Genomic DNA, 15,166 nt, shown 5'->3' on the forward strand with positions numbered 1-15,166 from the left:
AAGCTTTAACCCTTAAAATAACGGAACCGGAGCCGTTTTGAACTTTAACCCCTTTACAGTCCCTGGTATCTGCTTTGCTGAGACCCAACCAAGCCCAAAGGGGAATACGATACCAAATGACGCCTTCAGAAAGTCTTTTCTAAGTATCAGAGCTCCTCTCACATGCGACTGCATGCCATGCCTCTCAAAAACAAGTGCGCAACACCGGCGCGAAAATGAGGATCTGCTTATGCTTTGGGAAAGCCCCTAAAGAATAAGGTGTCTAAAACAGTGCCTGCCGATATTATTATATCAAAATACCCAGATAAAATGATTCCTCAAGGCTAAATATGTGTTAATAATGAATCGATTTAGCCCAGAAAAAGTCTACAGTCTTAATAAGCCCTTGTGAAGCCCTTATTTACGATCGTAATAAACATGGCTTACCGGATCCCATAGGGAAAATGACAGCTTCCAGCATTACATCGTCTTGTTAGAATGTGTCATACCTCAAGCAGCAAGAGACTGCTCACTGTTCCCCCAACTGAAGTTAATTGCTCTCAACAGTCCTGTGTGGAACAGCCATGGATTTTAGTGACGGTTGCTAAAATCATTTTCCTCATACAAACAGAAATCTTCATCTCTTTTCTGTTTCAGAGTAAATAGTACATACCAGCACTATTTTAAAATAACAAACTCTTGATTGAATAATAAAAACTACAGTTAAACACTAAAAAACTCTAAGCCATCTCCGTGGAGATGTTGCCTGTACAACGGCAAAGAGAATGACTGGGGTAGGCGGAGCCTAGGAGGGATCATGTGACCAGCTTTGCTGGGCTCTTTGCCATTTCCTGTTGGGGAAGAGAATATCCCACAAGTAAGGATGACGCCGTGGACCGGACACACCTATGTTGGAGAAAAGCAATTGTAAACACATTAAGGGAAAACAATTTTACAGTATACTGTCCCTTTAAAAGAGAAACTACACAGAATTGTGAGAGCTCCGGAAAAAAAAACATTGGGTGTCAACTTATTTCTCATAAGGACATTTTCTTTTCTAGGATGAATCAGAGAGTCATAATTTTTAATTGATTCATCTCCCCCAGCCATTGTTTTTTTAATCCTCTTTTTATCGTAGGCCAAGGTTGAGAGTTTTAAGAACTCTAACAAACTGTTTACTGAATAGTTTTTTAGCCCAGGCTATTAAATAGCAAACAGGAATACTATTCTTATTTTACTTTTGGTATGATAAATTGCACTTTAACACTCTTTATGAATATATTTGATGGTTAGATTTTAACATTGCTGATTGTATTTGTCTGTTCATTATCGTCTACTAACTGCACCATGAAAAATCCCTTGTATAATATTCTTTTTTTATGCTTGGTAAATAAATAATTCTATTCTATTCTGTCTTCAAATAAAGGTTAACATTTTTCTTTCTTGTCTCCAATTTGTTCATTTGATGGCATACATGAAGCATATATATGTAAAACAATAAATGTATAACAAAACACATGTAAAACATAGTAAAATAAAGTATAACACCCATGTGTGTGTGTGTATATATATATATATATATATATATATATAAGTGTGTGTGTGTATATATGTGTTTATTTGTGCACATACTATATATTCATATATACACATATATAGATATACAAATATATATATATATATATATATATATACACACCTTTGAGCCCTTCCCAATCAAACACCTTGACATATGAAATACCCCCTTTAAACAATGTGAAATATATATATATATATATATATATATATATATAATATTACTTTTTTAAACAAAAAAGAGACCAAAAAAGAGAACCTTACCCAGCATCCGTATTTTAAGCAGAAACAAATCACATAATAAATTGGAACCACTCACAAGTAATTCAAAAGATAACGGTTATTTATTCATGCAGGGCAGTAAAAACCAGAGCTAAAATCAGGTTTACCTGTACAGATTACAAAAGTAATGTGAAACATTCATAAAGACAAACTTGCAAAATAGCCTAATTGCAACTGAATTGCAAAGTTCATCAGCCACAACTTCACTGTTGGAATTCACAATAAGCAAGTTTCAAGTGAAGGTCCATTTTGCTGAATTAGTGCCCGGTTTTTAATAAACCTATTAAAAACAAGGGCACTTTAATTCATCAAAATTGACATTTCACTGTTTTCTTCAAAAACTTACCTTTTAATCCTGAATGACGCTCCAGCGATTCCCCCGGCCGTCGGAAGCCTCTGCAGACGTCAGAAATGGCGAATCAGGTTTCCTCCAATCACAGCTTCCCCCCGGGGGATTCTTGGCCTGATGCAACGCTGTGATTGGAGGAAGCCGGATTCATCATTTTGGACTCGCGAAGACGGCTTGCGACGGGCGGAGGAAGTGCTGGAGCGGCATTTAGGATTAAAAGGTAAGTTTTTGAAGAAAACAGTAAAATGTCAATTCTGATGAATTAAAGTGCCCTTGTTTTTAATAGGTTTATTAAAAACCAGGCACTAATTCATCAAAATGGACCTTCACTTTTAATCTTAAACTTCAAATAAATGGCAGTTTGTCTACAAAAAAAGCAGGTGTATTAAAATAATTAAACTGCAGTTAGTGTCCATATTTGTAATCCACAGGCAAAAATCTGTTTTTCCAGATATAATTGTTCCTCAGCACAGTGCTGTATTAAATACACTTGTATACACTGCTAATCTCTTCTCTGCATGTCAGCCCAACCATACTATTGTATACTACACATAATGGGGTCTATTTACCGCTGCTCCATAACCTGTCCGCCTGCTCGGAGGCCGCGGACAGCAATCAACCCGATCAGATACGATCGGGTTGATTAACACCCCCTGCTAGTGGCCGATTGGCCGCAAATCTGCAGGGGGCGGCATTGCACCAGCAGTTCACCAGTACTGCTTGTGCAATGCTGAATGTGGAGAGCGTATGCTGTCCGCATTCAGCGATGTCTGTCAGACATGATCCGCTGATCGAATCATGTCGGACAGACATTTGATAAATCGGCCTCACAGTAATAAACATAATTGGCCTGATTTGAAGTGAAGCATTAACTGCATTAGAAGTAAGCTTTAGAAGTAAGCGGGTAGGGCTCGAATTACAAGTTGAAAGTATTCAGTTTTTGCTTGCACGCTAACCCAACAAGAGCAAAAAGCCGAACTTAGAATATCCCGTGTGTGATAACCTATTCCCCCATAAAAGACAATGGAGCAAAAAAGTGGAAAACACCCTACTTGCACGCAAACACAATCGCATATTCTCAAGTGCGCTAACCCGACATGAAAATATCAATATTTCACATTCAAATGTTCTTCTATAGCAGAATATGTTTTATTTATTCATAAATACATATTTCTACATATATCTGATGTTTTTTTAGTACAATATATATCTACTAGTCCCAATTTTTGCAGTACAGCGGTTCCACCCCTTGCTCTCTCTCTATCCCCCCTCTCTTCTGCTCTCTCTCTCCCCCCTCTCTTTTGCTCTCTCTCTCCCCCCTCTCTTTTCCTCCCTCTTTTGCGCTCTCTCTCCCCCTCTCTTTTGCTGTCTCTCTCTTTCCCCTCCTCTCTTTTGCTCTTTCTCTTCCTCTCTTTTGCTCTCTCTATCCCCCCTCTTTTGCTCTCTCTCACCCTCTCTTTTGCTGTCTCTCTCCCCCTTTCCTTTGCTCTCTCCCTCCTCTCTTTTGCTCTCTCTCTCCCTCTCTTTTGCTCTCTCTATCCCCCCTCTTTTGCTTTCTCTATCCCCCCTCTTTTGCTCTCTCTCTCCCTCCCTCTCTTTTGCTCTCTCTCTCCCCCTTCCCTTTTGCTCTCTCTATCCCCCTGTTTTGCTCTCTCTTTCCCCCCTCTCTTTTGCTCTCTCTATCCATCCTCTCTTTTTCTCTCTCTCTCTCTCCCCTCTCTTTAACTCTCTTTCCCTCCTCTCTTTTGCGGTCTCTCTCTCCCTTTTATTTTGCTCTCTCTCTCCCCCTCTCTATTGCTCTTTATCTCCCCCCTCTCTTGTGCCCTCTCTCCCCCTCTCTTATACTCTCTCTCTCCCCTCTCTTATGCTCTCTCTCTTCCCTCTTTTGCGCTCTCCCCCTCTTTTGCTCTCTCTCTCTCTCCACTTTCTACCCCCCTCTCTTTTGCTATCTCTCTCCCTCTCTTTTGCTCTCTCTCCCCTCTCTTTTGCTCTCTCTCTCCCCTCTCTTATGCTCTCTCTCTTCCCTCTTTCTGTCTCCACCTCTTTTGCTCTCTCTCTCTCTCTCTCTCCACTTTCTCTCTCCCCTTTCTTTTGCTCTCCCTCCCCCTCTCTTTTGTTGTCTCTCCCTCTCTTTTGCTGTCTCTATCTCCCCTCTTTTGATCTCTCTCTCCCCTTTCTTTTGCTCTACCCCCCCTTACTTTTGCTCTCTCTATATCCCCTCTTTTGATCTCTCCCTCCCTTTTCTTTTGCTCTCCCTCCCCCTCTCTTTTGCTGTCTCTCTCCCCCTCTCTATTGCTCTTTCTCTCCCCCCTCTCTTGTGCGCTCTCTCCCCCTCTCTTATACTCTCTCTCTCCCCTCTCTTATGCTCTCTCTCTTCCCTCTTTTGCGCTCTCCCCCTCTTTTGCTCTCTCTCTCTCCACTTTCTACCCCCCTCTCTTTTGCTATCTCTCTCCCTCTCTTTTGCTCTCTCTCCCCTTTCTTTTGCTCTCTCTCTACCCTCTCTTATGCTCTCTCTCTTCCCTCTTTCTGTCTCCACCTCTTTTGCTCTCTCTCTCTCTCTCTCTCCACTTTCTCTCTCCCCTTTCTTTTGCTCTCCCTCCCCCTCTCTTTTGTTGTCTCTCCCTCTCTTTTGCTGTCTCTATCTCCCCTCTTTTGATCTCTCTCTCCCCTTTCTTTTGCTCTACCCCCCCTTACTTTTGCTCTCTCTATCTCCCCTCTTGATCTCTCCCTCCCTTTTCTTTTGCTCTCCCTCCCCCTCTCTTTTGCTGTCTCTCTCCTTCTCGTTTGCTCTCACTATCCCCCCCTCTTTTGAGCTCTCCGCACGGCCTAACCCAGCCCCGCCCACTCCCTGCTCGGCTCGCACCCCATCCTGTCCCACCCATGCCACGTCCAGTCTCGCACAGCCACGCCCAGGTCACGCCCGACGGCCCATCACGCTACTCACTCTGAGTCTGCAGTGTAGAAGGCCAGGTGTGTTTGTCCTCGCGCGCAGTCTCTACTGCGCATGACAGATTCGGACCAACACACTTGGCCTTTTATAGTATAGGATACCTATATATATATATATATATATATATATAAATATAAAAAACCTAGCATTCGCCAGCAGATTCACAGCAATGTTTAAAAGCAAAACTGGGGGAAGTCAGTTACATTTGGCGCCAAAGTATCTAGCCCAGGACCACGTCAAGGTCTCCCCCTTCCTGGGACCCTAAACCAGCTCTCACACAATGCATACTTTCAAACAAACCAACTGGGTGCTGGTTTAGGGTCCCAGGAAGGGGAAGACCTTGACGTGGTCCTGGGCTAGATCTTTTGGCGCCAAATGTAACTGACTTCCCCCAGTTTTGCTTTTAAACATTACTGTGAATTTGCTGGTGAGTGCCAGGTTTTCTGTGTGTTGTGTTGATAATGTTTGTTATGCTTCCCTGTGGGCCTGTCACCCAGGCTGCTCAGGGGTTAACTGCCTGGGTTGCTGGGAACTGTGCAGCTGTCTGTCAGTGTTCAGGGCTGTGGTGTTTACAGTGGCTTAGGGTGTGTACCCAGTCCAGTCTGTGAGTGCGTCCATTCCTATGTTATATACAGTATATATATATATATATATATATATATATATATATATATATATATATATATATATATATATATTTATAGATATACATGATTATATATAGGTATAGATATATACAGATATATATAGGAATATCTATTTATAAATACATAGCACATATTCTGCTATGTGCAGAACATTGGAATGTGAAATATTTACAGTAAATACACAGTATAACACTTTATTAAAAATGAATATAATGAGGCACCTTGCCAGTACTCATTATAATGATAACCCACATATGTTGAATATACATTTTGCTGCGGAAAACACAGAAGCTTGTGAGAATGCATTATTAATAAGAATATTAAGAAAAACAGCATTTCCATTTGTATTTATACATTAGTGAACTTAGGCGAAAGTGAAGAGCAATAGAAGCAGAGGTCTAGGCACTCAGGCCTTAACCTGTGGGAAAATCGTGATGGTTATGTAGTTTATACAGCAACACAATTTCATATATAGCCACAGAATAGTTAGTCTCATTATTAGAATATTGTCATGTAGATGTATATTTTGTCATTACACAGTTAGTGAACATAACAAATGCTTCACATATTTTCCACCTTACAACCATACAGTATATGGCACAGCCTTACCTCACTTGCCTAAGAAATCTTTCTGCAAAATGAATAATTACTATTTTATTTGTGAGTGTATGAAAACATTTGTTTTTAGACTGAACTTTTCAGCATATGTTTTGAGCCTTAGTAAATACAATGACATTTTGAGAGAGGTTGGTGTGATGCAAGACGTGAGTTACACACACATGCTTCCCTCTTGCCAGTCTTATTGAGGTTTATACTATGATAAACAGGTATTAGAAACTTCCTAAAGGAAAACCTATTAGGCTGCAGACAGACAAGCTCTTAAAGGGACAATCTAGTCAAAATTAAACTTTCATTATTCAGATAGGACATGTAATTTTAAACAACTTTCCAATTTACTTTTGTCATCAAATGTGCTTTGTTCTCTTGGTATTCTTAGTTGATAGCTAAACCTAGGTAGACGAATATGCTAATTTCTAAGCCCTTGAAGGCTCTTATCACATGCTTTTTTATTTGCTTTTCACAACAGGGAAGTGCTCGTTCGTGTGAGCCATATAGATAACATTGTGCTGACGCTCGGGGAGTTATTTAAGTGTTAGCACAACACAGCACAAATTGGCTAAAATGCCAGTCAATAGATAATAAATTAAAAGTCATGTGATCAGGGGGCTGTCAGAAGATATTTAGATACAAGGTAATCACAGAGTTAAAAAGTATTATAATATAACTGTGTTAATTATGCAAAACTGGGGAATGGGTAATAAAGGGATTATCTATCTTTTAAATAATAACAATTCTAGTGCAGACTGTCCCTTCAAGCAGAAAACCTATAATTGCCTCTTGCAATGCAGCATCATGTGATGAAATTTATGATCGATCTTGTGCATTCCTGTCCAATGCTCTCATGCAACCAACCGTGCTAGAGAAGTGCCTGTGACTCACCTAAAACTCATCTACCATTAAGAAGAGGATAAGAAGCTTTATCTGTGGGGATCTCTCTACAGAACTGAAAGGTCTGGTTAACAGCTTTATGGTTTCTTCCAAAAACATGCTTGTAATGTATGTTTGATAAAGATAGAGAGGTCTGTTAGTCAGGTTCAACTGAAGAAATAACACTGCAATGCCAAATTAAATATATTTAGATATTTATGAAGTTTGTTGGTATTGGGCTATTGTTTTTGAATTTGTACTTAAACACTGAATCAAATTAAAATAAGTTTGAGTGCTGACATTCTATATCTTATAGCTACATTGAAGAAAATAAATATTTTCTACTGAAAACATTACACTTGTGATAGCCAAAGCTAATATTAATAAACCAAGTGATAACTACTAATACAACTCAGTTTAACAACAAATGTGGTTTGTCTTAGACAGCATTCCACTTTGTAAACACATACAATATATAAAATAAATGTTCATGTTATCCATGTTTGCAATTCACATGAATTTCATAGAACGGGTTATATATTCATTTTCAAAATGTCTTCAAATTTCAGCTACTGAACAGGAAAATATAATGCTCACTAGAGAAAAGTAGTACATTATTAAAAAGTATGAACAACCATTATTGAGTGAGACACAAGAAATTAGAGAGCTACCCTAAGGCTTGGTCCAGTGTATAGAAGGCCGGAGGTGTTCAGGAACTATTTCTAAGCGGTTTTGTAAAATTTCACAACTCTGGGTCACATGATTTGCATGTCACTCACCACATACTCAAACACAAATGTTAGCGTCTCCCTGGTCTGGATAATATCGTGAAGAAGAACGATGTTTGCATGTTTCAGACCCTTCAGGAGAGAAGCTAAAACAGGAAAAACAGCAGTCATTATAAGAGTAACAAGTTAAACCACTGAATACTAACAAATATTTTGAGTGGAGAAAGACGGATATTTGCTGTGCTTACTATTATTTACTAAGATAAAGAGAATTTGAACAGTCTGCATTGTAGAGCCATGAATGTTGAAATACAGTGATTTGTACAAACATTGCACATACATTGAAGAACAGACAAAAAAATGTCTTACATATATAAAATGCATTATGGGTAATGTGGATACACATGCTGAAGAACACACAACTGCTCTCTCACAGTAAATACAGTCAAAAAGACACACACTCCTACCTAAAGTCTCTGTACACGTATACAGCACTACAGGCCTCTATAAATACAGTGAAACATATTTTGCTATAAAGCAAAGAGCAATTATATTCCTGTTTCTATGTAAGCATGTAATAATTAGCAGAAACAGTAAAAGTACAATAACTCTCACCATATCAATCTGTTTTATGGGGTAATAATATACCTCACAGAGGATGTTTATTTTTTGCTTGAAGGTAAGGATTTACAAGATCAAAAAACATGTATAAAAATAAAGTTATTACAAACATTTGTGAAGCTTGTGCCAACAGAAAATAATTGCACTGTAATATAAGTGCAGCAAACCCTCTTCTAAGCACTGGTTTGTTGTTCTATGTGGGAAATGAAAAATCAATTTTTAATTCTAATACTGTATGATGGAATAATATAACTTTCCTTCAGTTCGCTGTAAAATAGTTTTTCCCTAAATGTGTTCCCCATGACTTGTTATACCACCTGCAGCATATACAATTATGAGAACTTGCTCATTTATGCTTCTTTTTGCAAAAAAATAGCAGGATTTTCTCTTTGAAACCACAGCCCATCAAAATAGGCTTGGCTTGCTGACAGATCAGATCTCATTATCTTATCACTCAAGTGCTCCCCTTTCTTATCTCTGTCTCTGTACAATGCTTAAAAAGAATAACTGAAAATTAACATTTTAGAGCTTTATCCTATCACCTCCCCCTGTGAGTGTAATTTCTTCTGCTGGCTGTGTTTACATAGTTTCTCAATTGCCTATACCTAGGTATAGAAACTTTCAGGCCTCCATTACATATGCAGCGTCGCCCGCAAAATCCTCCGCCGCCGGATTTTAAGCGATTTTGGTATTACATAAACGGCGTAGCATACAAGTTACGCACGTATATTTCTCCCTTCGGCCGTAATTTTTATCCCCATAAACTAACATAGAACAGCCGTGCAATTTGGTATCCAATATGCAGCGTGAGGATGCGCGCAGAATTCAGAAAATCTACTCCATTCTCATCTCGCCACATATTGCAGGCGCAGCAACCCTTGCACTGACTAAAAAAGCAACGAAACTCCTTGGAAGCCTTAACAAACACATACATTTAAGCAGCATCTCAAGGTTAAAGGGACAGTATACTATGATATTGGTTTGTTAAGGTTTATTTGTGTATTTGAAATAGTTTCAAGCCACAACATAATCAAATGGATTGAGCTTGTAGCTACTTTATCACATTGTGAACATATACTTGCTTATTTACTTTAAATTTGTTCTCAAAACAATCAACAATACTTGGAGGAGAGAACAATGGGAAATCATAATTGTATTACCTTCATCTCTTTAGAACCCACTGGAGTGTAAATTATTCTAATGTTAACACAGCTTGGCATTGATGCCAAAATATATAAAGGGACAGTCAAGTCCACAGAAAACCTTCTTGTTTTAAATAGGGCATGTTATTTCAAACTACTTTCAGATTTAATTCTAACACTTGCTTTGTTTTCTTGGTATTCTTAGTTGAAAGCTAAACCTAGGATGGCTCATATGATAATTTCTAAGACCTTCTTGAAGGCTGCCTCTTTGCAATTGTGTCAAACCAATCACAGACAACAATACCTCTCACCTGCAGCCTTAAAACACCTGGGTTTATATATGAATTTTGAATAGCGTAATAACGTGTCGCATTTATATTTGAAATCGCGGTTCATTTTTACGACTGTTAGCCTAATTTGCATAAAAACAAAATTTATGCTTACCTGATAAATTTCTTTCTCTTGTGGTGTATCCAGTCCACGGGTTCATCCATTACTTGTGGGATATTCTCCTTCCCAACAGGAAGTTGCAAGAGGACACCCACATTCGACCGAAGACAAACAAGAAAAAGGAGAAACTATAGGGTGCAGTGGTGACTGTAGTTTAAAAATAAAAAACACCTGCCTTAAAGTGACAGGGCGGGCCGTGGACTGGATACACCACAAGAGAAAGAAATTTATCAGGTAAGCATAAATGTTGTTTTCTCTTGTAAGGTGTATCCAGTCCACGGGTTCATCCATTACTTGTGGGATACCAATACCAAAGCTTTAGGATACGGATGAAGGGAGGGACAAGGCAGGAACTTAAACGGAAGGCACCACTGCCTGCAAGACCTTTCTCCCAAAAATAGCCTCAGAGGAAGCAAAAGTATCAAATTTGTAGAATTTTGAAAAAGTATGAAGCGAAGACCAAGTCGCCGCCTTACAAATCTGTTCAACAGAGGCCTTTTTAAAAGCCCATGTGGAAGCTACCGCTCTAGTGGAATGAGCTGTAATTCTTTCAGGAGGCTGCTGGCCAGCAGTCTCATAAGCTAAACGGATTATGCTTCTTAGCCAAAAAGAAAGAGAAGATGCCGAAGCCTTTTGGCCTCTCCTCTGTCCAGAGTAGACAACAAACAATGCAGATGTTTGACGAAAATCCTTAGTAGCTTGTAAATAAAACTTTAAAGCACGAACCACGTCAAGATTGTGTAATAGACGTTCCTTCTTTGAAGAAGGATTAGGACACAGCGACAGAACTACAATCTCCAGATTGATATTCTTATTAGATACCACCTTAGGAAGAAATCCAGGTTTGGTACGCAACACTACCTTATCTGTATGGAATATCAGATAAGGGGAATCACACTGTAAGGCAGATAACTCTGAAACTCTTCGAGTCGAAGAGATAGCTACCAAAAACAGAACTTTCCAAGATAAAAGCTTGATATCTATGGAATGCAGAGATTCAAACGGAACCATTTGAAGAACTTTAAGAACTAAATTTAAACTCCATGGCGGAGCAACAGGTTTAAACACAGGCTTGATTCTAACTAAAGCCTGACAAAACGCCTGAACGTCTGGAACATCTGCCAGACGCTTGTGCAGAAGAATAGACAGAGCAGAAATCTGTCCTTTTAAGGAACTAGCTGACAATCCCTTCTCCAATCCTTCTTGGAGAAAGGATAATATCCTAGGAATCCTGACTTTACTCCATGAGTAACCCTTGGATTCACACCAATAAAGATATTTACACCATATCTTATGATAGATTTTCCTGGTGACAGGCTTTCGAGCCTGAAATAAGGTATTAATGACCGACTCGGAGAAACCACGTTTTGATAAAATCAAGCGTTCAATCTCCAAGCAGTAAGCCGCAGAGAAATTTGATTTGGATATCGCTTGTTTATAGAAATATCAGTACATTTGGTACACATTCTAAGAGGGGGTTCCACAATGGCTTCCAAACATATTGAACAAGGAGTTTCCTCTATGTCAGACATGTTTAACAGACTAGTAATGAGACAAGCAAGCTTGGAAAACACTTTAATAAAGGTGAAACAGCAATTAAACAAAAACGTTACTGTGCCTTTAAGAGAAAAAAAACTAGCACTTAAACTGCAAAACAGTGAAAAAATACAGTAAAATCTTTGAAATTTTTACAGTGTGAATAAGGGACTAAAGCAGCATTGCACCCACTTGCAAATGGATGATTAACCCCTTAGGCCCCAAACCGGATTGAAAAACGTTAAAAACGTTAAAAATCAATTGAGCACCATGCCAGAGCTCTGCTGAGGCTCCTACCTGCCCTTAAATACGATTTTGTGCAGAAAACAGAATTTATGCTTACCTGATAAATTACTTTCTCCAACGGTGTGTCCGGTCCACGGCGTCATCCTTACTTGTGGGAATATCTCTTCCCCAACAGGAAATGGCAAAGAGTCCCAGCAAAGCTGGCCATATAGTTCCTCCTAGGCTCCGCCCACCCCAGTCATTAGACTGGGGTAAAGGAGGAAAAACTAGGAGAAACCATAGGGTGTCGTGGTGACTGTAGTTAAAGAAAATAATTAATCGGACCTGATTAAAAAAACAGGGCGGGCCGTGGACCGGACACACCGTTGGAGAAAGTAATTTATCAGGTAAGCATAAATTCTGTTTTCTCCAACATTGGTGTGTCCGGTCCACGGCGTCATCCTTACTTGTGGGAACCAATACCAAAGCTTTAGGACACGGATGAAGGGAGGGAGCAAATCAGGTCACCTAAACGGAAGGCACCACGGCTTGCAAAACCTTTTTCCCAAAAATAGCCTCCGAAGAAGCAAAAGTATCAAATTTGTAAAATTTTGCAAAAGTGTGCAGTGAAGACCAAGTCGCTGCCTTACATATCTGATCAACAGAAGCCTCGTTCTTGAAGGCCCATGTGGAAGCTACAGCCCTAGTGGAGTGAGCTGTCCGGCAGTCTCATAAGCCAATCGGATGATGCTTTTAAGCCAAAAGGAAAGAGAGGTAGAAGTTGCTTTTTGACCTCTCCTTTTACCAGAATAGGCGACAAACAGAGAAGAAGTTTGTCTGAACTCTTTTGTAGCTTCTAAGTAGAATTTTAGAGCACGGACTACATCTAAATTGTGTAGCAAACGTTCCTTCTTTGAAACTGGATTCGGACACAAAGAAGGTACAACTATCTCCTGATTAATATTTTTGTTGGAAACAACCTTTGGTAGAAAACCAGGCTTAGTACGCAGAACAACCTTATCTGAATGGAACACCAGATAGGGTGGAGTACACTGTAGAGCAGATAACTCAGAAACTCTTCTAGCAGAAGAAATAGCAACCAAAAACAAAACTTTCCAAGATAAAAACTTAATATCTATGGAATGTAAAGGTTCAAACGGAACCCCTTGAAGAACTGAAAGAACTAGATTTAAACTCCAGGAAGGAGTCAAAGGTCTGTAAACAGGCTTGATCCTAACCAAAGCCTGAACAAATGCTTGAACATCTGGCACAACTGCCAGTCGTTTGTGTAGTAGGACAGATAAAGCAGAAATCTGTCCTTTTAGAGAACTCACAGATAATCCTTTATCCAAACCTTCTTGTAGAAAGGAAAGAATCCTAGGAATCTTTATCTTATTCCATGGGAATCCCTTGGATTCACACCAGCAGATATATCTTTTCCATATTTTATGGTAAATCTTTCTAGTTACCGGTTTTCTGGCTTGAACCAGAGTATCTATCACGGAATCTGAAAACCCACGCTTTGATAGAATCAAGCGTTCAAACGGTGGAAACACATAAGCTAGGTTGAAGGTCCAAGGCGCTACTAGTGCATCCACTAGAGTCGCCTTGGGATCCCTGGATCTGGACCCGTAGCAAGGAACCTTGAAGTTCTGACGAGACGCCATCAGATCCATATCTGGAATGCCCCATAGTTGCGTCAACTGGGCAAAGATCTCCAGGTGGAGTTCCCACTCCCCCGGATGGAATGTCTGACGACTCAAATAATCCGCTTCCCAGTTTTCCACACCTGGGATGTGGATCGCAGATAGGTGGCAGGAGTGATTCTCTGCCCATTGTATTATTTTGGTCACTTCTTTAATCGCCAGGGAACTCCTTGTTCCCCCCTGATGATTGAGATACGCAACAGTCGTCATGTTGTCTGATTGGAATCTTATGAATCTGGCCTTTGCTAGCTGAGGCCAAGCCCTGAGAGCATTGAATATCGCTCTTAGTTCCAGAATGTTTATCGGGAGAAGAGACTCTTCCCGAGACCACAGTCCCTGAGCTTTCAGGGATTCCCAGACCGCGCCCCAGCCCACTAGGCTGGCGTCGGTCGTGACGATGACCCACTCTGGACTGCGGAAGCTCATTCCCTGGGATAGGTGATCCTGGGTTAGCCACCAACGGAGTGAGTCTCTGGTCTTCTGATCTACTTGAATCACTGGAGACAAGTCTGTATAGTCCCCATTCCACTGTTTCAGCATGCACAGTTGTAATGGTCTTAGATGAATTCGCGCAAAAGGAACTATGTCCATTGCTGCAACCATCAATCCTACTACTTCCATGCACTGAGCTACGGAAGGACGAGGAATAGAATGAAGAACTTGACAAGCGTTTAGAAGTTTTGACTTTCAGACTTCTGTCAAGAAAATCCTCATTTCTAAGGAATCTATTATTGTTCCCAAGAAGGGAACCCTTGTCGACGGAGACAGGGAACTTTTTTCTATGTTCACCTTCCATCCGTGAGATCTGAGAAAGGCCAGAACGATGTCTGAGTGAGCCTTTGCCTTTGAAAGAGACGACGCTTGTACTAGAATGTCGTCCAAGTACGGTACTACTGCAATGCCCCTTGGTCTTAGAACCGCTAGAAGGGATCCGAGTACCTTTGTGAAAATCCTTGGAGCAGTGGCTAACCCGAATGGGAGGGCCACAAACTGGTAATGTTTGTCCAGAAAGGCGAACCTTAAGAACTGATGATGTTCTTTGTGGATAGGGATATGTAGATACGCATCCTTTAGATCCACGGTAGTCATAAATTGACCTTCCTGAATTGTGGGTAGAATCGTTCGAATGGTTTCCATCTTGAACGATGGTACTCTGAGAAATTTGTTTAGGATCTTTAAATCCAGGATTGGTCTGAAAGTTCCCTCTTTTTTGGGAACTACAAACAGATTTGAGTAAAATCCCATTCCTTGTTCCGCCGTTGGAACTGGGTGTATCACTCCCATCTTTAACAAGTCTTCTACACAATGTAAGAATGCCTGTCTCTTTATTTGGTTTGAGGATAAGTGAGACATGTGGAACCTTCCCCTTGGGGGTAGTTCCTTGAATTCCAGAAGATAACCCTGAGAAACTATTTCTAGCGTCCAGGGATACTGAACATCTCTTGCCCAAGCCTGAGCAAAGAGAGAGAGTCTGCCCCCCACTAGATC

At 40.2% G+C, this 15,166-nt stretch overlaps 1 protein-coding gene across 5 annotated transcripts in view; it reads right to left on the reverse strand.

Annotated features, from left to right (window-relative positions):
• Positions 1-15,166, reverse strand: part of CDK15 (cyclin dependent kinase 15) — a 657,391-nt gene that overhangs the window by 472,860 nt on the left and 169,365 nt on the right. For all 5 annotated transcript variants that reach the window (XM_053698694.1, XM_053698693.1, XM_053698697.1 and 2 more), the window contains one exon: positions 8,050-8,144. In XM_053698694.1, the coding sequence (XP_053554669.1) occupies positions 8,050-8,144 (95 nt within the window). The remainder of the gene's footprint in view (positions 1-8,049; positions 8,145-15,166) is intronic.

The sequence above is a fragment of the Bombina bombina genome, chromosome 1, assembly GCF_027579735.1.
Source record: "Bombina bombina isolate aBomBom1 chromosome 1, aBomBom1.pri, whole genome shotgun sequence".
Classification (NCBI taxonomy): domain Eukaryota; kingdom Metazoa; phylum Chordata; class Amphibia; order Anura; family Bombinatoridae; genus Bombina; species Bombina bombina.